Below are 22426 nucleotides of genomic sequence, written 5' to 3' on the forward strand. Positions count from 1 at the left end.
TGTTTGGACACCAGAGTTTACCCACTTTGTGTTTGGGTAAAAGTTTGTTCTCTTGAATGTATTTCCCATTTCAGTCAATAAGGAGCACAATCTCTGGCTTTTGTGTGTCCTTAGTGGATGTGTGGGGGTTGCCAGGAGGGCTATCAGGGGAGCTGACGGGGGGGTGGAGTCTGTTGGGTTGCTGGGTCCTGTGTTGTCTTTCCCATTGTTGTGTTGAGGTTGTGGTCCGGGTCTGAGGTGGGCTGTTCTGCTGGCTTCTCTGGGGGAGTGTCGTGCTTTCTGTCACACCTCAAACTTTCTCATCTCCTCCTTCAGTTCTGTTAGCTGGGCTGTGTGTTCCTCTCTCTCCTTCTTCAGTTCTCTCATCTGAGACCAGAGTGCAGCCAACTCTCTCAGACAGTCGTCTATCTCCACCTTCAGCGCTCTGGGTACTCTAGGGGCTCGGGGGGGGTGTATGTTCTGCCATTGTTGGGCGCAACGGCTTTCCAGTGGTGTAAAGTACTTAAGTAGGACTTACTTAAAACTTTTACTTAAAACCTCTTACATCTAGACGTTCCGCTAGCGGAACACCACTCCAATATCCAATGATAAGGTGTGGCGCGAAATACAAACTCCTCGAAAATCCGAAAACTTCCATTTTTCAAACATATGACTATTTTACACCATTTTAAAGACAAGACTGTCCTTTATCTAACCACACTGTCCGATTTCAAAAAGGCTTTACAACAAAAGCAAAACATTAGATTACGTCAGCAGAGTACCCAGCCAGAAATAATCAGACACCCATTTTTCAAGCTAGCATATAATGTCACAAAAACCAAAACCACAGCTAAATGCAGCACTAACCTTTGATGATCTTCATCAGATGACACTCCTAGGACATTATGTTATACAATACATGCATGTTTTGTTCAATCAAGTACATATTTAAATAAAAAAAAACAGCTTTTTACATTAGCATGTGACGTTCAGAACTAGCATACCCACCGAAAACTTCCGGTGAATTTACTAAATTACTCACGAGAAACGTTCACAAAAAACATAACAATTATTTTAAGAATTATAGATACAGATCTCCTTTATGCAATTGCGGTGTCCGATTTTAAAATAGCTTTTCGGTGAAAGCACATTTTGCAATATTCTGAGTAGATAGCTCGCCATCATGGGCTAGCTAATTTGACACCCACCAAGTTTGGTACTCACCAAACTCAGATTTACTATAAGAAAAATTGGATTACCTTTGCTGTTCTTCATCAGAATGCACTCCCAGGACTTCTACTTCAACAACAAATGTTGGTTTGGTTCCAAATAATCCATAGTTATATCCAAATAGCGGCGTTTTGTTCGTGCGTTCAAGACACTATCCGAAGGGTGACGAAGGGTGATGTGCGGACGCGTATCGTGACAAAAAAATTCAAAATATTCCATTACCGTACTTCGAAGCATGTCAAACGCTGTTTAAAATCAATTTTTATGCGATTTTTCTCGTAAAAAAAGCGATAATATTCCGACCGGGAGACGTCCTTTCCGTTCAAAGACTCAAAATCTAAAATGGACTCTTCACGTGCACGCGCGCACCCGTCTCATTGTTCTCAGATCGACCACTTACCAAATGCGCTACTGTTTTTCAGCCATGGACAGCAGAGTCATCATTCAATGTTCTGGCGCCTTCTGAGAGCCTATGGGAGCATTAGAAATTGTCACGTTACAGCAGAGATCCTTTGTTTTGGATAGAGATGACAAAAAAGGCCAAGAAATGGTCAGACAGGGTACTTCCTGTACAGAATCTTCTCAGGTTTTGGCCTGCCATTTGAGTTCTGTTATACTCACAGACACCATTCAAACAGTTTTAGAAACTTTGGAGTGTTTTCTATCCAAAGCTACTAATTATATGCATATTCTAGTTTCTGGGCAGGAGTAATAACCAGATTAAATCGGGTACGTTTTTTATCCGGCCGTGAAAATACTGCCCCCTATCCATAACAAGTTAAATCATTTTTGGGGGTTATTTGTAATTTACGGTTTAAATTTTTGCCAACTTTTACTTTTACTTCCCTACATTCCTAAAGAAAATAATGTACTTTTTATTCCATACATTTTCCCCCGACACCCAAAAGTACTGAATGATTATCAGGACAGGAAAATGGTCCAATTCGCACAATTATCAAGAGAATGTCCCTGGTCATCCCTACTGCCTCTGATCTGGCAGACTCACTAAGCACAAATGCTTTGTTTGAAAATGATGTCTGAGTGTTAGTGTGTCCTTGGCTATACGTCAATAAAACTAAGAAGAAAATTGTGCCGTCTGCTTTGCTTAATATAAGGAATTAGAAATCAATCAAATCAATAACATTTATTTATTATGCCCTTTTTACATCAGCCGATGTCACAAAGTTCTATACAGAAACCCAGCCTAAAACCCCAAACAGCAAGCAATGCAGATGTAGAAGCACGGTGGCTAGGAAACACTCCCTAGAAAGGCCGAAACCTAGAGAGGAACCAGGCTCTGAGGGGTGGCCAGTCCTCTTCTGGCTGTGCCAGGTAGAGAGGAACCAGGCTATGAGGGGTGACCAGTCCTCTTCTGGCTGTGCCGGGTGGAGATTATAACAGTACATGGCCAAGATGTTCAAACGTTCATAGATGACCAGCAGGTTTAAATAATAATAATCACATTGGTTGTAGAGGGCGCAACAGGTCAGGACCTCAGGAGTAAATGTCAGGCTATGAAAAGCCAACTATCATTCAGAGTTAGACAGCAGGTACGGTAGAGAGAGAGAGAGAGTCAAAAACAGGAGGTCCAGGACAAGGTAGCACGTCTGGTGAACAGGTCAGGGTTCCATAGCCGAAGGCAGAACAGTTGAAACTGGAGCAGCAGCACGACCAGGTGGACTGGGGACAGCAAGGAGTCATCAGGCCAGGTTGTCCTCAGGCATGGTCCTAGGGCTCAGGTCCTCCTCCGAGAGAATTAGAGAGAGCATACTTAAATTCACACAGGACACCGGATAAGCCAGGAGAAATACTCCAGATATAACAGACTGACCCTAACCCCCAACACAAACTATTGCAGCATAATTACTGGAGGCTGAGACGGGAGGGGTCGGGAGACATTGTGGCCCCGTCCAACTATACCCCCGGACAGTGCCAACCAGGCAGGATATAACCCAACCCACTTTGCCATAGCACAACCTGACACCACTAGAGGGATATCTTCAACCACCAACTTACTACCACCAACTTACTACCCTGAGACAAGGCCGAGTATAGCCCACAAAGATCTCCCCCACGGCACGAACCCAAGGGGGACGCCAACCCGGACAGGAAGATCACGTCAGAGACTCAATCCACTCAAGTGACGCAACCCTCCTAGGGACGGCATGGAAGAGCACCAGTAAGCCAGTGACTCAGCCCCTGTAATAGGGTTAGAGGCAGAGAATCCCAGTGGAGAGAGGGGAACTGGCCAGGCAGAGACAGTAAGGGTGGTTTATCGCTCCAGGGCCTTTCCGTTCACCTTTACACCCCTGGGCCAGACTACACTCAATCATAGGACCTACTGAAGAGATTAGTCTTCAATAAAGACTTAAAGGTCAAGACCGAGTCTGCATCTCTCACATGGATAGGCAGACCATTCCATAAAAATGGATCTCTATAGTAGAAAGCCCTGCCTCCCGCTGTTTGCTTAGAAATTCTAGGGACAGTAAGGAGGCCTGCATCTTGAGACCGTAGCGTTCATGTAGGTATGTACGGCAGGACCAAATCGGAAGGAAAGATAGGAGCAAGCCCATGTAATGCTTTGTAGGTGAAACAGCAGTGAAACCTTGAAATCAGCCCTAGCCTTAACAGGAAGCCAGTGTAGAGAGGCTAGCACTGGAGTAATATAATCAAGTTTTTTGGTTCTAGTCAATATTTTAGCAGCCGAGTTTAGCACTAACTGCTGTTTATTTAGTGCTTAATCGAGGTAGCCGGAAAGTAGAGCATTGCAGTAGTCTAATGTAGAAGTGACAAAACCATGGATACATTTTTCTGCATCATTTTTGGACAGATAGTTTCTGATTTTTGCAATGTTACAATGAACTAGCATCTCTGTTTTGTCTGAGTTTAAAAGTAAAACATTTGCCGCCATCCACTTCCTTATATCTGAAACACAGGCTTCCAGGGAGGGCATTTTTTTCATCAATGTACAGCTGTGTATCGTCCGCATAGCAGTGAAAGTTAACATTATGCTTCTGAATGACATCAACAAGAGGTAAAATATATAGTGAAAACAATAGAGGTCCTAAAACGAAACTTTGAGGAACACCGAAATTTACAGTTGATTTGTCAAAGGACAAACCATCCACAGAGAAAAACTGATATCTTTCTGACAGATAAGATCTAAACCAGGACAGAACTTGTCCGTGTAGACCAATTTGGGTTTCCAATCTCTCCAAAAGAATGTGGTGATTGATGGTATCAAAAGCAGCACTAAGGTCTCGGAGCACGAAGACAGATGCAGAGCCTCGGTCTGACTTCATTAAAAGGTAATTTACCACCTTCACGAGTGCAGTCTTAGTGCTATGATGGGGTCTAAAACCAGACTGAAGTGTTTTGCATACATTGTTTGTATTCAGGAAGGCAGTTTTTTTTTTGAGGAATTGGAGATTCGATATAGGCCGATTTTAGTTTTTTTAAATATTTTCTGGGTCAAGGTTTGGCTTTTTCAAGAGAGGCTTTAACACTGCCACTTTTACTGAGTTTTGTACACATCCGATGGATAGGGAGCTGTTTATTATGTTCAACATAGGAGGGCCAAGCACAGGAAGTAGCTCTTTCAGTAGTTTAGTTGGAATAGGGTCCAGTATGCAGCTTGAAGGTTTAGAGGCCATGATTATTTTCACCAATGTGTCAAGAGATATAGTTTTAAAGAACTTGAGTGTCTCCCTTGATCCTAGGTCCTGGCAGAGTTGTACAGACTCAGGACAACTGAGCTTTGGAGGAATACGCAGATTTAAAGATAAGTCCATAATTTGCTTTCTAATTATCATGATCTTTTCGTCAAAGAAGTTCATGAATGTATCACTGCTGAAGTGAAAGCCATCCTCTCTTGCGGAATGCTGCTTTTTAGTTAACTTTGCGACAGTATAAAAAAAAGTAGGATTGTTCTTATTCTCCGCAATTAAGTTGGAAAAATAGGATGAACGAGCAGCAGTGGAGGGCCCTTCGATAATGTAGTGTCTTTCAAAGCTAATCGAAAGACAGTTTCCAGTTTGCTTTAGCGCCGTTTCCGTTCCAATTTTCTGGAAGCTTTCTTCAGGGCTTGGGTATTTTCTGTATACCAGGGAGCTAGTTTCTTATGACATTTTAGTTTTTAGGGGTGTGACTGCATCTAGAGAATTACTCCTGGTTAAATTAAGTTCCTCAGTTAGGTGGTTAACCGATGGTTGTACTCTGACGTCTTTGGGTAGGCGGAGGGAGTCTGGAATGGCACCTAGGAATCTTTGGGTTGTCCGAGAATTTATAGCACGGATTTTGGTGATCCTTGGTTGGGGTCTGAGCAGATTATTTGTTGCGATTGCAGATGTAGCCCCCCTGTGGCTCAGTTGGTAGAGCATGGTGTTTGCAACGCCAGCATGGTGTGTGCAACGCCAGGGTTGTGGGTTCGATTCCCACGGGGGGCCAGTACAACAACAAAACAAAAAAATTGCATAAAATGTATGCAATCACTACTGTAAGTCGCTCTTGATAAGAGCGTCTGCTAAATGACTACAATATAAATGTAGTAAAATGGTGGTCCGATAGTCCAGGATTATGAGGATAAACATTTAGATCCACAATATTTATTCCACGGGACAAAACTAGGTCCAGAGTATGACTGTGGCAGTGAGTAGGTCCAGAGACATGTTGGACAAAACCCACTGAGTCGATGATGGCTCTGAAATCCTTTTGGAGTGGGTCTGTGGACTTTTCCATGTAAAATATTAAAGTAAACCAAAAATGTGAATATAATCTGCCATGACTACAAGGTCCGATAGGAATTCAGGGAACTCAGTGAAGAACGCTGTATACGGTCCAGGAGTCCTGTAAACAGTAGATATAAAAAGTGATTGAATAGGCTGTATAGATTTCATGACTTGAAGCTCAAAAGACGAAAATTCAGTTATTTCTTTTATTTAAATTTTAACATTTTGTATCGGAAATGTTAGCAACACCTCCGCAGGATGCGCGGGGGATATGGTCACTAGTGTAACCAGGAGGAGAGGCCTCATTTAACAAAGTAAATTCATCAGGCTTAAGCCATGTTTCAGTCAGGCCAATCGCATCAAGATTATGATCAGTGATTAGTTCATTGACTATAACTGCCTTGGAAGTAGCCCTATTTTGAAATGTGAGATATCGCAATCTCTTTCAATATTGACAGGAATGAAGGAGGTCTTTATTCCAGTGAGATTGTTAAAGCGAACACCGCCGTGTTTAGTTTTTCCCAGCCTAGATTAAGGCACAGCCACGGTCTCAATGGGGATTGCTGAGCTGACTACACTGACTGTGCTAGTGGCAGACTCCACTTAGCTGGAAGGGTGGCTAACAGCCTGCTGCCTGGCCTGCACCCTATCTCATTGTGGAGCTAGAGGAGTTAGAGCCCTGTCTATGTTCATAGATAAGATAAGAGCACCCCTCCAGCTAGGATGGAGTCCATCACTTCTCAGCAGGCCAGGCTTGGTCCTGTTTGTGAGTGAGTTCTAGAAAGAGAGCCAATTATCTACAAATTCAATCTTTTGGAAGGGGCAGAAAACTGTTTTCAACCAGCGATTGAGTTGTGAGTCTCTGCTGTAGAGCTCATCACTCACCCTAACTGGGAGGGTGCCAGAGACAATTACTCGATGCCGACAAGTCTTTCTATCTGATTTACACGCTGAAGCTATGTTGCGCTTGGTGACCTCTGACTGTTTCATCCTAACATCATTGGTGCCGACGTGGATAAGAATATCCCTATACTCTCTACACTCACCAGTTTTAGCCTTAGCCAGCGCAATCTTCAGATTAGCCTTAACGTCGGTAGCCCTGCCCCCTGGTAAACAGTGTATGATCGCTGGATGATTCGTTTTAAGTTTAATACTGCGGGTAATGGAGTCGCCAATGACTAGGGTTTTCAATTTGTCAGAGCTAATGGTGGGAGGCTTCGGCGTCTCAGACCCCGTAACGGGAGGAGTAGAGACCAGAGAAGGCTCGGACTCTGACTCGTTGCTTAATTAGGAGAACCGTTTGAACGTTTCTGTTGACTGAATGAGCAACACCAGTTGAGCATTCCTACAGCATTTCCTTCCAGAAGCCATGAGAAAATTGTCCGGCTGCAGGGACTGTGCAAGGGGATTTATACTACTATCTGTACTTATCTGTGGCACAGACGCTGTTTCATCCTTTTCTACACTTAAATTACCTTTGCCTAACGATTTGCGTCTGAAGCTGGGCTGGCAGCATGGCTATCCTCACCATAAGGCGATCGTTCTCCTGTATATTATGAGTACAGCGACTGCAATTAGAAGGCATAATGTTCATGCTACTACTTAGTTTCGGCTGGTGGAGGTCCTGTAGAACCATGTCCAGATAATGTCTCCGGGTTGAAAAAGTTTAATGAAAACAGTCGAGCTAGAAGAAAAAATATAAATATAAAACGGTGAAGTTGGCAGGTAGCAAAGTAACGCTAGCAACAAAATGCACACCAGCACGTAAACAAGTCCACAAGTTGTGACAGGAAATGACGTCAGCGCTCAATAAGCACAGACGTGATTTTTACTTTTACTTTTGATACTTAAGTACATTTTGGCAATTCCATTTACTTGGTTTACATTTACTTGATACTTCAGTATATTCAAAACCAAATACTTTTAGACTTTTACTCAAGTACTATTTTACTGGTTGACTTTCACTTGAGTCATTTTCTATAAAGGTATCTTTACTTTTACTCAAGTATGACTCAAGTATGTAGTGCTTTTTTATATAACTTTCTAAGGTACAATTATCTTATATTAAACTTTTTGGCTTCAGAAGTAGCTTCACTGACCATCACTTGCTCAGTATTGAGTTGTTTCCAGATTTCCGCAGTTTTTCTTCTAGCAGGTTTTGGTTTGCTATTTTTTTCTGGATAGTCCTTGGTGGTAAAGGCGGGCCGCATGCTTCCCTACCGAAACAGTTCGGTATAGTTCATGCATATATTCTGATACATTTTGTGATGTTTTTTGTTCGTTTTGGAGTTCGGTTAGAGTTTTGTCGGCTGTTCGGGCACACAAAGTTTGGAACCCCTAAGTCTACGCCCCGTGATTGGTCAACTGTACGGACGATGCATGTTTCTGCTTCTTGTCGATTCAGCTGTTGTGCTGGGAAGGCAAGCTAACCAACTAAACTAAAGAACCTTTACAACTTTTGATCAAACAATCATTTTGTCATAGAAGGAAAATCATAAGCTTCCCACATTGGTAACACCAAAGTCACAGTTTGGTAGCGAGGTCAAGCTAGTCAACTAAGCCAGGCCTACTCAACTCTGCTCAAATGTTTGCAACATCATATTGTGGTCTCTGTGAATGATAGTTGATGTTCGTTAATGTTTTGGATATGTGTACTAAATAGCCATCTACTTTTTTGATTTTCACCGTTTTTTGTTCTCTGCACCAAAACACTGGCTGGTGATTGGCTCCCAGTACTGAATGTTGATTGGCCCATAGCCCATCTCCCGCACTGAGTTGCAGTGTAGAATTAGAAACAATCTCCATGCTTGACCTGGGAAGCACTATCCTGGGCCCACCTCCAAGAACTACTCCGCTGGCTTGCTCCTCAGCGACGCCACTGGGAAGCTCTATCCTGGGCCCACCTCCAAGACCTACTCCGCTGGCTTGCTCCTCAGCGACGCCACTGGGAAGCTCTATCCTGGGCCCACCTCCAAGAACTACTCCGCTGGCTTGCTCCTCAGCGACGCCACTGGGAAGCTCTATCCTGGGCCCACCTCCAAGACCTACTCCGCTGGCTTGCTCCTCAGCGACACCACTGGGAAGCTCTATCCTGGGCCCACCTCCAAGAACTACTCCGCTGGCTTGCTCCTCAGCGACACCACTGGGAAGCTCTATCCTGGGCCCACCTCCAAGAACTACTCCGCTGGCTTGCTCCTCAGCGATGCCACTGGGAAGCTCTATCCTGGGCCCACCTCCAAGACCTACTCCGCTGGCTTGCTCCTCAGCGACACCACAGAGCAGCAGCAGTAGTAGCAGGGGTGTGACGCTTTGATCACAGCGACAGCGTCATTGCATTTTGAAACACCAGAATCACATTCATTTCTAATGAAATTCTGCGTTTTTCCTTGCGTTGGAGAGGTAGTTGCAGTGCGTTCGGTGTGATGCCATACGTTGGATTTATCGAACTGCACGCGTCAAACTGTACGCTGTAGACGGCTTGACAGAAATGGTAGTAGAAGGGGGAATGTTGAACTATTGTTGCATACACATATCCAGACGATGCTGCGTACCATTTTGCGCCACGACGCTGTTGGTGTGTTCAACGCGTGAGCTCCTCAGCGAAGCCACAGAGCAGCAGCAGCAGTAGTATTTGTATTTATTTGTGTTTATTATGGATGCCCATTAGCTGCTGCCAAGGCGGCAGCCACTCTTCCTGGGGTTCAGCAAAATGAAGGCAGTTATACAATTTAAAAAACAAATTCACAACACACTGTGTACCCTCAGGCCCATACTCCACTACCACATATCTACAACACAAAATCCATGTGTACGTGTGTGTATAGTGCGTATGTTATCGTGTGTGTGTGTGTGTGTGTGTGTGTGTGTGTCTGTGCATGTGCATGTGTGTGTGTGTGTGTGTGTCTGTGCATGTGCATGTGCGTGTGTGTGTGTGTGTGTGTCTGTGCATGTGCATGTGTCTGTGCCTTCGTTTGTGTTACTTCACAGTCCCCGCTGTTCCATAAGGGTTAGTAGCAGAGCTGTGAGGAGAAAGGGAGGAAAGAGATACAGACTCAGTCCTTGACACATCACTGGCAAAGGCATTGAAAATGATTGAAGACATGTCTCACACGTCATGCCCCGTGCCACCCAGAGGTAAATAAATAGAAGTCATTTCACACTTTACTCTGATCCCCTTTCCTCTCTTCTGTTGTCCTTTTCCTCTTCTCCTCAACATGTACACTGTTCTCCAAACACTCCTAATTTCCCCACTCTTCTCCTCCTCTCCACAGTGTGCTGGTACCTATAGCTGATTTCATGGATGAACTCTCGCCAAAACTCCAGGAGGAATTCGGTCACCATGACTTCAAGAAGAGGACAAGCCGAAACGACTGAAATTAACGACTTGTTCTGTTGTTGTTCAGACATCTCAGGAGTCAGACACGAGACACTTTATGGAATAAAATTAAACACTTTTTGTTATTCACGTGTCTGTTCATAAAACACTGTTTTTACTATAGTTCCGAAATATTTATATTGCGCATAAATATTTTTTTATCTACAATCTTGACACTTTATAGTTCACTCTTTTTGTTGTTTACATGTCTGTTATCTGAATACTATTTTGTATTTTGGTTTACTTTCAAAAGCAAGAATAAAGGTTTATTTGTGTGCTGAAAAAGCTCTGTTGGCATTTCTTCACGTCAAGGTGTTTCAGGGCATTCTATTTGAACATCGAATGCTGACCACGGAGAGAAGAGCTGTGAGCCAAAGATTTTATAGACTTTATTCTACTTGCGGTGTAATACAATCTAATCTAAATTACTTCACACGGAGACGTCCCAGAATCAAGTTTCATTGTATTTAACAAGATTTAAACTATACTGGTTCACGGTGCTCACAAAAAAAAAACTGAGTCTGAGCGTCCATCAAGAATCTTCATCGTTGAAGCCATGATACCAAATGCATTCTCCGACTGTCCGACATCGAGAGCGGTGGTAGTTCCAGGTACACCCATCGTACTGGATGAGAATGGCGCCGGGGGGGGGCTGGCTCACGTTTTACAGGCTCCTAACCAATTGTGCAATTTAGTTTGTTTTGTTTTTTTGCGTTGTTTGTAACTTTATTTTGTACATAATGTTGCTACTACCTGTACCTGTAACGGGGCATCTTCTCTGTCTCCGTATCTGGCCTATTATATGTGTTGCTAGGCACATCAAATCTATGTGGATCCATATTATATGTGATCAAGAGAGAGGATGGATCAGAGGAGAGGAGAGAGGATGGACGAGAGGAGAGACAGTGAGAGGATGGATGAGAGGAGAAACACAGTGAGAGGAGAGACAGAGAGGAGAGAGGATGGATGGATGAGAGGAGAGACACAGTAAGAGGATAGAGGATGGATGGATGAGAGAGACACAGTAAGAGGATAGAGGATGGATGAGAGGAGAGAGGATGGATGAGAGGATGGATGAGAGGAGAGAGGATGGATGAGAGGATGGATGAGAGGAGAGACACAGTGAGAGGAGAGAGGATGGATGAGAGAGGATGGATGAGAGGAGAGAGGATGGATGAGAGGAGAAACAGTGAGATGAGAGACAGAGAGGAGAGAGGATAGATGAGAGACCGTGAGAGGAGAGAGGATAGATGAGAGGAGAGACACAGAGAGAGGATGGATGAGAGGAGAGGATGGATGGATGAGAGGAGAGAGGATGGATGAGAGGAGAGAGGATGGATGAGAGGAGAAACACTGAGAGGAGAGAGGATAGATGAGAGGCGGATGGATGAGAGGAGAGAGGATTGATGAGAGGAGAGTCACGGAGAGAGGATGGATGAGAGGAGAGACAGTGAGAGGAGAGAGGATGGATGAGAGGAGAGTCACGGAGAGAGGAGAGAGGATGGATGAGAGGAGAGGGGATGGATGAGAGGAGAGAGGATGGATGAGAGGAGAGGCACGGAGAGAAGATGGATGAATAAGAGGTGATGGGTTGTAGTCAGTATGTCATGTGTTACTGAGGCTGATGTTGATTGAAGGGTCAGGCTTGTCAACACACAAAAACACTGAGGCCTCTACAACATGCTTCATCACTGGAACTGTCTCACACACACACACACACACACACACACACAGGCAGGCACACACGCAGGCGCACACACACGCAGATGCTCTGTTCTTCTCTCCTTGTCTTATGTACAGTATCTTGCCATTTGCTTCAGTTTCCTCTCTCTCTTCATCCCCTGTGCTTTATTTCTCTCTCTCTCTCTCTTTATCCATCATGTTTTATGGGGCGGCAGGTCGAACAAGGCAGTTCTACCTCACTGTTCCCAATGAAAATAAGAATTTGTTCTTAACTGACTTGCCAAATTAAATAAAGGTTAAAATAAATAAAAACATTTCTCTCCCTCTTCATCCCTCATGTTTTATTTCTCTGTCTCCTCCAAAAACTCCTCCTAACCTCCGCACATCTCCATCTCTCCACCAGTCCCCACCTCCTCCTCTCATCTCTACATCGATACATCCCACGTGTCCTCCTCTCATCTCTACATCAGTACATCAAAGTACGGGGGGGGTGTTACACCATGTAGTACTGGGGGGTGTTACACCATGTAGTACTGGGGGTGTTATACCATCTAGTACTGGGGGGGTGTTACACCATGTAGTACTGGGGGGGTGTTACACCATGTAGTACTGGGGGGGTGTTACACCATGTAGTACTGGGGGGGTGTTACACCATGTAGTACTGGGGGGGTGTTACACCATGTAGTACTGGGGGGGTGTTACACCATGTAGTACTGGGGGGTGTTACACCATGTAGTACTGGGGGGGTGTTACACCATGTAGTACTGGGGGGTGTTACACCATGTAGTACTGGGGGGGTGTTACACCATGTAGTACTGGGGGGGTGTTACACCATGTAGTACTGGGGGGTGTTACACCATGTAGTACTGGGGGTGTTACACCATGTAGTACTGGGGGGTGTTACACCATGTAGTACTGGGGGGGTGTTACACCATGTAGTACTGGGGGGTGTTACACCATGTAGTACTGGGGGGGTGTTACACCATGTAGTACTGGGGGGGATGTTACACCATGTAGTACTGGGGGGGGGTGTTACACCATGTAGTACTGGGGGGTGTTACACCATGTAGTACTGGGGGTGTTACACCATGTAGTACTGGGGGGTGTTACACCATGTAGTACTGGGGGGGTGTTACACCGTGTAGTACTGGGGGGGTGTTACACCATGTAGTACTGGGGGGGTGTTACACCATGTAGTACTGGGGGGGTGTTACACCATGTAGTACTGGGGGGGTGTTATACCATGTAGTACTGGGGGGGGGGGGTGTTACACCATGTAGTACTGGGGGGGTGTTAAAAAATTGGGGGGTGCAAAAAAATTGCTTTTCTTTCAAAAACAAGGACATTTGTTTTGAACGGTCGTGTATATATTTCTGAATTCCATTATTTTACTTTTAGATTTGTGTTTATTTTGTGAATTGTTAGATATTACTCCACTGTTGGAGCTAGGAACACAAGCATTTCTCTACACCCGCAATAACATCTGCTAAAATGTGTATATGACCAATACAATTTTTTTTTAAATTTGATTTGATTTGAATGTAACTTTGTTTAACGTCTTTCAAGTTGTCACGAAATGTATCCTGCCTCACCATGGACTTAAAAGTCTATGATGATGAAGAGTTCTAGTATGTTCTTCAGAGATCAGACCTCAGTGTGAAATAAGAAAATATGTGTTTACCCAATGAAGAGTTCTGATGGTGAGGAGTTGTTTGTCTCCATTACAGAGATGTGATCGACGTATTTGTTCATAGAATCCCAGCTGGAACAAATTATATGGCCCACATCCGTCCTGAATGTCCGGCAGGCCGGATCTAATCCTGCTGGCCCAGTTCTGGCACCCGGATCCAGATGGTCTGGTGTTTGCAGGGATGGTACAGTAAAGGGTGGTGGTGGGGGGGTGGGGTGGGGTGGGGGGGGGTCTACCCCCAAAGCCTGCTGGGGGCACCACTGAGAAATGTAAATGCCAAACATGCTTTTTGGAGGTGGGGAGTTTGCCAGGGGTTCAAGGTTTGGAGGGAGGGAGTCACACATTATGTGGCATGGCCCAGATTACATCAGGACCCATTCATTGTATGTGTTATCTCAACATCCCATATAGAATTGGAGGTTATTGATTTCTAAAAACAGATTTATTTGGGCCTGACATTTAAAGTATGCTAAATGGGGTTTTAGTGTATGACAAACCGTCAAATGTAAAGATACATATGCAGTTTGGTTATATTATCCCTGTAGCATTGTTGTGAACGGAACATTAATTTATTCATGTTATTAGCAGATTCTGTTAACTCTCTGGATGTTCATCAGACTCTGACTCTGTTACCATGACACAAAGTCCTAACAGAAAGAGAAGAGCAGAAGAAAAGCCCCCTAAAAATTGTCAAAGACTTCAGTCACCCAAGTCATAGTCTGTTCTATCTGCTACTGCATGGCAAGCGGTACCGGAGCGCCAAGTCTAGGTCCAAGAGGCTCCTTAACAGCTTCTACCCCCAAGCCATAAGACTGCTGAACAATTAATCAAATTACCACCCAGACTTTTTGCCCAGCTTCCCCCCCCTGGTTTTTACACCACTGCTACTCTCTGTTTATTATCTATGCATAGTCACTTCACCTACATGTACAAATTATCTCAACTAACGTGTACCCCTGCACATTGACTCAGTACCGGTACCCCCTGTATATAGCCTCATTACTAACCTGTACCCCCACACATTGACTCGGTACCGGTACCCCCTGTATATAGTCTCATTACTAACCTGTACCCCCACACACTGACTCGGTACCGGTACCCCCTGTATATAGCCTCATTACTAACCTGTACCCCTACACATTGACTTGGTACCGGTACCCCCTGTATATAGCCTCATTTCTAACCTGTACCCCCACACATTGACTGGGTACCGGTACCCCCTGTATATAGTCTCATTACTAACCTGTACCCCCACACATTGACTCGGTACCGGTACCCCCTGTATATAGTCTCATTACTAACCTGTACCCCTCCACATTGACTGGGAACCGGTACCCCCTGTATATAGCCTCATTACTAACCTGTACCCCTACACATTGACTCGGTACCGGTACCCCCTGTATATAGTCTCATTACTAACCTGTACCCCTCCACATTGACTGGGAACCGGTACCCCCTGTATATAGTCTCATTACTAACCTGTACCCCCACACACTGACTCGGTACCGGTACCCCCTGTATATAGCCTCATTACTAACCTGTACCCCTGCACATTGACTCGGTACCGGTACCCCCTGTATATAGCCTCATTACTAACCTGTACCCCTGCACATTGACTCGGTACCGGTACCCCCTGTATATAGTCTCATTACTAACCTGTACCCCCACACACTGACTCGGAACCGGTACCCCCTGTATATAGCCTCATTACTAACCTGTACCCCTACACATTGACTCGGTACCGGTACCCCCTGTATATAGTCTCATTACTAACCTGTACCCCCACACGCTGACTCGGTACCGGTACCCCCTGTATATAGCCTCATTACTAACCTGTACCCCTACACATTGACTGGGAACCGGTACCCCCTGTATATAGCCTCATTACTAACCTGTACCCCCACACGCTGACTCGGTACCGGTACCCCCTGTATATAGCCTCATTACTAACCTGTACCCCCACACATTGACTTGGTACCGGTACCCCCTGTATATAGCCTCATAACTAACCTGTACCCCCACACACTGACTCGGTACCGGTACCCCCTGTATATAGTCTCATTACTAACCTGTACCCCTACACATTGACTCGGTACCGGTACCCCCTGTATATAGCCTCATAACTAACCTGTACCCCTACACATTGACTCGGTACCGGTACCCCCTGTATATAGTCTCATTACTAACCTGTACCCCTCCACATTGACTGGGAACCGGTACCCCCTGTATATAGCCTCATTACTAACCTGTACCCCTACACATTGACTCGGTACCGGTACCCCCTGTATATAGCCTCATTACTAACCTGTACCCCTGCACATTGACTCGGTACCGGTACCCCCTGTATATAGTCTCATTACTAACCTGTACCCCCACACGCTGACTCAGTACCGGTACCCCCTGTATATAGCCTCATTACTAACCTGTACCCCCACACGCTGACTCAGTACCGGTACCCCCTGTATATAGTCTCATTACTAACCTGTACCCCCACACGCTGACTCAGTACCGGTACCCCCTGTATATAGCCTCATTACTAACCTGTACCCCCACACGCTGACTCGGTACCGGTACCCCCTGTATATAGTCTCATTACTAACCTGTACCCCCACACGCTGACTCAGTACCGGTACCCCCTGTATATAGTCTCATTATTGTTATTTTATTGTGTTCCTTTTATTCTTACTTTTAAAAAAAAAGTTTATTTAGTAAACATTTTCTTAATTATATTTGATTAAAACTGCATTGTTGGTTAAGGGCTTTTGAGTAAGCATTTCACGGTAAGGTCTACGCCTTTTGTATTCGGAGCATGTGACAAATAAACATTTGATTTTGATTAAGTGCAGCCTAAGCAAACCTTTCATTATGTTGTTATGATATGTCTTTATATAATTTAAAAATTGTATTTATCTTCCTGAGGTTGAATCTTTGTGATGTTGGGTTGGCCTACTCCCAGAGAGTTATTTAGTATGTATGCTTTTTTTTCCAGTCCTTCTCTTCTCTTCTTCTCTTCGTAAATCATCTTGGACGATCCTAATGTACAGCTTTAGTGATAGAGCCAGGTGTTAGAGCAGGGACTGAAACCAATGCTCTGCAGGAGAATGACTGGCTACTACTGAGCTCTTTCTCAATTTTTGTCTGTCCTTGGCTACTGGAGAACAATGAATTAGGAGAAGGACATTTGGGTCTTATAATCAAATTGGATTTTGATAGAAATCAATACAAAATATTTTGAGAAAGAACCCTTGTTGTCCTGGGGGCTGTGTCTGTTGTCCTGGGGGCTGTGTCTGTTGTCCTGGGGGCTGTGTCTGTTGTCCTGGGGGCTGTGTCTGTTGTCCTGGGGGCTGTGTCTGTTGTCCTGGGGTCTGTGTCTGTTGTCCTGGGGTCCGTGTCTGTTGTCCTGGGGGCTGTGTCTGTTGTCCTGGGGTCTGTGTCTGTTGTCCTGGGGTCTGTGTCTGTTGTACTGGGGTCTGTGTCTGTTGTACTAGGGTCTGAGTCTGTTGTCCTGGGGTCCGTGTCTGTTGTCCTGGGGTCTGTGTCTGTTGTCCTGGGGTCCGTGTCTGTTGTCCTGGGGGCTGTGTCTGTTGTCCTGGGGTCCGTGTCTGTTGTCCTGGGGGCTGTGTCTGTTGTCCTGGGGGCTGTGTCTGTTGTCCTGGGGTCTGTGTCTGTTGTCCTGGGGTCTGTGTCTGTTGTACTAGGGTCTGTGTCTGTTGTCCTGGGGTCTGTGTCTGTTGTACTAGGGTCTGTGTCTGTTGTCCTGGGGTCCGTGTCTGTTGTCCTGGGGTCTGTGTCTGTTGTACTAGGGTCTGTGTCTGTTGTCCTGGGGTCTGTGTCTGTTGTACTAGGGTCTGTGTCTGTTGTACTGGGGTCTGTGTCTGTTGTACCAGGGTCTGTGTCTGTTGTTCTTTTTGTTAGATGATTCAGGACATTCTATAACACATCTTACTAGTTAAACTACTACAGCTGAGGTGGTGTATCACTGTAATACATATCAGCGTCACTACTGTCTGGCCTGTGAGACTTATAGTAGATGTTGTGACTGTACATTATTGTCTTATAGGCAGGGACCAAAAGCATCTGGATGGCAGGGACCAGCATCTGGGTGGCAGGGACCAGCATCTGGATGGCAGGGACCAGCATCTGGGTGGCAGGGACCAGCATCTGGGTGGCAGGGACCAGCATCTGGGTGGCAGGGACCAGCATCTGGGTGGCAGGGACCAGCATCTGGGTGGCAGGGACCAGCATCTGGGTGGCAGGGACCAGCATCTGGGTGGCAGGGACCAGCATCTGGGTGGCAGGGACCAGCATCTGGGTGGCAGGGACCAGCATCTGGGTGGCATCACGAGACATCAACAGCCCTATCAGCATGTCGTGGGGACCCAGAGAACGAGCATTCACACATACTTTATCTTGACTGACAAACATGCGGTACCTTGCAAGCCATCTGGCTCACTGGGCTGTTTTGATGAGCTTTGTCTTTGGTACCTCATACAGTCAGAGTCTGGCAAACTTGAACACTTTTCTACAAACGACAATCTACGACATTGACGTTTATACAACTAAGGCGAATCCCGCGGTAGCAGAGCTGAGGGACAGAATGTTGCATTAAACAGATCTGTTTGAGACACTGAAATGTTTTGTTTTATTTGCAAATGCCGCCAGGCAAATAGCCATGTAAAAACAGCTGCATTTAATCCATGTTCTTTGTCCAGTGGAAATTGCTGCATTTTTTTAAAGTCAGTTTGGTTCTTCACATGTATCAGTATGTAGAAAGCATCTTAACAAGGCACATGGAGAGCTTACCGAAGCAATTTCTGATAATGATGGTGGAAGCCCCTCTACCGCTGCTAACAGTTTTGGTGATGTGCCAGCGCTAAGCTCACATTGTGATTCAGCTCTGTATAATACGAGTATTGTGGATAATTGTGATTCAGCTCTATAATAAGAGTGTTGTGGATAATTGTGCCGCAACAATAGCTCAACTCAAAGCAGCGGGAGCGGGGGAAACAACAGTAAAGGCTTTAGCTAGTTATGTGGAAGAGGTAGTTGATGATATCCACAGTCAAGCTAAACAGTCAGTGAAGAAGTGTCTGTCTTTACAGGAAACTGGCAACAATGATATAGACGGATCCAGTGTTTTGGGCAAATAGAAAATCATTTCAGTGTATTGAATTCTGAAAACAAATGTTTCAATATTTCTCAGAGAAGAGGGAAACTGTAGATCCAGTTGGATATGTTCTTGACTCAAGATTTGACACGCGATGCAATGGAATCACTGGAACATATGACCAGGCTATTGTTACAGATACATTCATGTACATACCCATTTTGTTGACGTTTAGAGTCTATTTACAAAAAAATATGCACACATAAATTAAATGTGGAAGCCTGTGGATGGTCCCAAAGAAAGTCTACTTTGACCTGCGTGATGGATCTTTAAGAACCATGTTCTATTCTCAGAAGAGACTCATGCTCTATTCTCAGAAGAGATTCATGCTCTATTCTCAGAAGAGATTCATGCTCTATTCTCAGAAGAGACTCATGCTCTATTCTCAGAAGAGACTCATGATCTGTTCTCAGAAGAGACTCATGTTCTGTTCTCAGAAGAGACTCATGCTCTATTCTCAGAAGAGAGTCATGCTCTATTCTCAGAAGAGATTCATGCTCTATTCTCAGAAGAGATTCATGCTCTATTCTCAGAAGAGATTCATGCTCTATTCTCAGAAGAGATTCATGCTCTGTTCTCAGAAGAGACTCATGCTCTATTCTCAGAAGAGACTCATGCTCTGTTCTCAGAAGAGACTCATGATCTATTCTCAGAAGAGACTCATGCCACCGTGCTTCTTTCACATGCATTGCTTGCTGTTTGGGGTTTTAGGCTGGGTTTCTGTACAGCACTAGAGATATCAGCTGATGTACGACGGGCTATATAAATACATTTGATTTGATTTGATTTGATGCTCTATTCTCAGAAGAGATTCATGCTCTATTCTCAGAAGAGAGTCATGCTCTATTCTCAGAAGAGACTCATGCTCTATTCTCAGAAGAGAAACATACAATATGAATTCAACTCTTGTACGACAACTTTGAAACTGCTAATCCCCTTGGTGCGAAGCGTGGCATACATACATTGGGTGCCATTTACTTTACGAAATGCCTCTCCAAAGTGGAATGGGGTTGATTATTGTTACTATGTCCGTTGGTGCGTGTGAGTACCTGTGCTGTGTTGTTTTGGCTCTCGTGTCACATGTACTGCGCAGATGATTACGGGTCTCGTCCCGTTTGATGATCATTGTGTGATTGAGGTATTTATTCGAGGTACTCCTCATGCTTTTGTTTGGGTTTCAACCCTGTGTTTTTGTTACGTGTTTGTTTGGTCTTCGTCCCCGTGCCTTTACACAGCACGCCGTAATTTGGGGCGTAATAAAACACCCTGTTACGCATTCCTGCGCCTGTCTCCTGAATCATTTATACCAGCGTGACAATTACAGTACTTTCATACAAGTGAGAATGTTTCAATTGATATCGTGCATGACATCGTGGAGGGCACTTTGAGGTGAAACTGCTACAACAGCACTTGCAAAACAAGCATTTCACTTCAAAAGAAATGAGAATTCAGAGCTTCAACTATGGTTATATGGAAAGAAGCAAATAGAGCCCAGCAGTGAAGTCTGTGTTCCAATGATTTGGACTTCAATGCCATTCAGTCTTGGTGTCTACTATGCAGTCTACCCACTTATCGTTGGTGGCTTGGTGTCTCCAAATGATCAATACTGGCATTTGATCACATTGTATTTTCTCCAGTGTTATCAGATAGTATTACAGTCTATTTTGAAGCACTTGATTGCAGAACACCCACAGATTGTTTAAGAATTTGTTTCCTGGAAAAAGGTTATAAACCAAACCATCATTGTACGATGTATTCTGAAAATCAGGCCAATTCTCCATAGCTGGCGTATGCACTATGAAGCAAAGCACTTATACATTTTTTTTTTAAGTGAAAAAGCTTTGAAAACACAACTAAAACATTGGCCAAGAAACACCAAAGTGCCATGGCAACAACTGGCAAACATTTTACTTAGATTGGATATTGGTCCAGGGAAAATGATGTCCTTGAATCTGATGCAATGGAAGAAGCTAGATAGAGTTAGGATGCCTTCTTCCAGGAGTTGGAGTGTAAAATGGGTCCAAACATCAAGGAAATGTTACAGAAATACCGTTCAGATTTGGTTGTTTGTCTTAAAGTTCATTGCGAGATGCCAATATTTCACAAAATTCCAGTGTATTCTTGTAAAAGATGCCAACGTACTGCCGGTTACCTTTGCTTTATACACAACGAGTCTTTCAACATGTCCGTACGAAGTTGTACGGACCAGAAAGGGACCCCGTGTTGTTGGTGGTTGAACATCTTTTCTATCACAAAGCATATCGACATACAGGTGTCATATGGTGCTGATGATTCCAGTTTGTTTGTGGTTCCCGTGCTGCTTATTTATTATTTCAAAGATTGTGCACAAATGCAAGTACTGTTTGAGCTGTTTTTGGCATATCCTCTTATTGTAATATTTTTGTGTTGACTGATTTATGGTAGTAATATAATGTCTCTGTTTACCCTGATCAGACTCAATGTATTTAGTACTATGAGTCAGAGTGAATTTGTAATGACACTTGTAGGAGTAAACATTACTCTCTACAATTAACTCTACAATACTGAACAACACTGCAGAGAGTAAAAAATAAATAAAAAGTGACATAGTTATTTAAAAATGTATACTGTACAGAGTGAAAAGCAATGATGCAGAGTAAAATTTCAACACTAAATTGAGCAAAAAAAATGAATTTGTTTCCAGAGTACGTTTTACTCTTTTTGGACAGGGACCAAATGTTAACATTTTCTTCAAATAGACTTAATTTACTCCGTCATTTTTACTGTGTAATGTTACCTATACAGTGCATTCGGGAAGTATTCAGGCCCTTAGATTTTTTCCACATTTTGTTATGTTACAGCCTTATTCAAAAATGGATTAAAATGTTTTTTCCCCCTCATAAATATACACACAATACAATTACTTCTGTCTCTCTCTCTCTATTTTTCTCTCTCTCTATGCTCTCTCTTTCTCTATGCTACCTCTCTTTCTCTCTCTCTCTCTGTTGTTCCATTCCTCTATTCCTACACTCTGCCATATTCCCCTCCTCTCTGCCATGTTCCCCTCCTCTCTGCCATGTTCCCCTCCTCTCTGCCATGTTCCCCTCCTCTCTGCCATATTCCCCTCCTCTCTGCCCTCTCTCTCTTTCATTTTGGTACCAGCTTACTTGACAGTAGTAGTGCCAATAAAAGTTTTCCCCCCAAAAATGGCTCTCCTCTCTGAAGTTGTGTTGCTGGTGCTGTGTCCCAACTAACTTCCTCTTTCGTCTGTCAGGTTCTGGAGGTGTAGAGCTGCTCCTCGTCCTGTGCGGCCTGGACCTCTCCTCCCCCTGTCCCAGGGACTGTATCTGCTACACCTCTCCCAGCACCGTATCCTGTCAGGCACATAACTTTCTGTCTGTCCCAGAGGAGATTCCAGCCCAGAGTGAGAGGGTCTTCCTGCAGGTAAGAACCAGTTGATTACTCAACCATATGTAGTCTAGGAAATTAAAAAGCCTTTGTATTCTTTTTTTTAAAATGCTGAGTGTCTTGGACTTCTTCTTCTTTCTGGAATAGTTTTGTCTAATTATAATTTCCAATGTTGCTGTCCGTCAATG

At 44.3% G+C, this 22426-nt stretch overlaps 1 protein-coding gene across 1 annotated transcript in view; it reads left to right on the top strand.

Annotated features, from left to right (window-relative positions):
• Positions 1-22426, top strand: part of LOC106603997 (reticulon-4 receptor-like 1) — a 127954-nt gene that overhangs the window by 97352 nt on the left and 8176 nt on the right. Inside the window, exon 2 of the mRNA XM_045717432.1 lies at positions 22105-22274. Coding sequence (XP_045573388.1) covers positions 22105-22274 — 170 coding nt within the window. The remainder of the gene's footprint in view (positions 1-22104; positions 22275-22426) is intronic.

Source organism: Salmo salar, chromosome ssa04 (genome assembly GCF_905237065.1).
Source record: "Salmo salar chromosome ssa04, Ssal_v3.1, whole genome shotgun sequence".
Classification (NCBI taxonomy): Eukaryota; Metazoa; Chordata; class Actinopteri; order Salmoniformes; family Salmonidae; genus Salmo; species Salmo salar.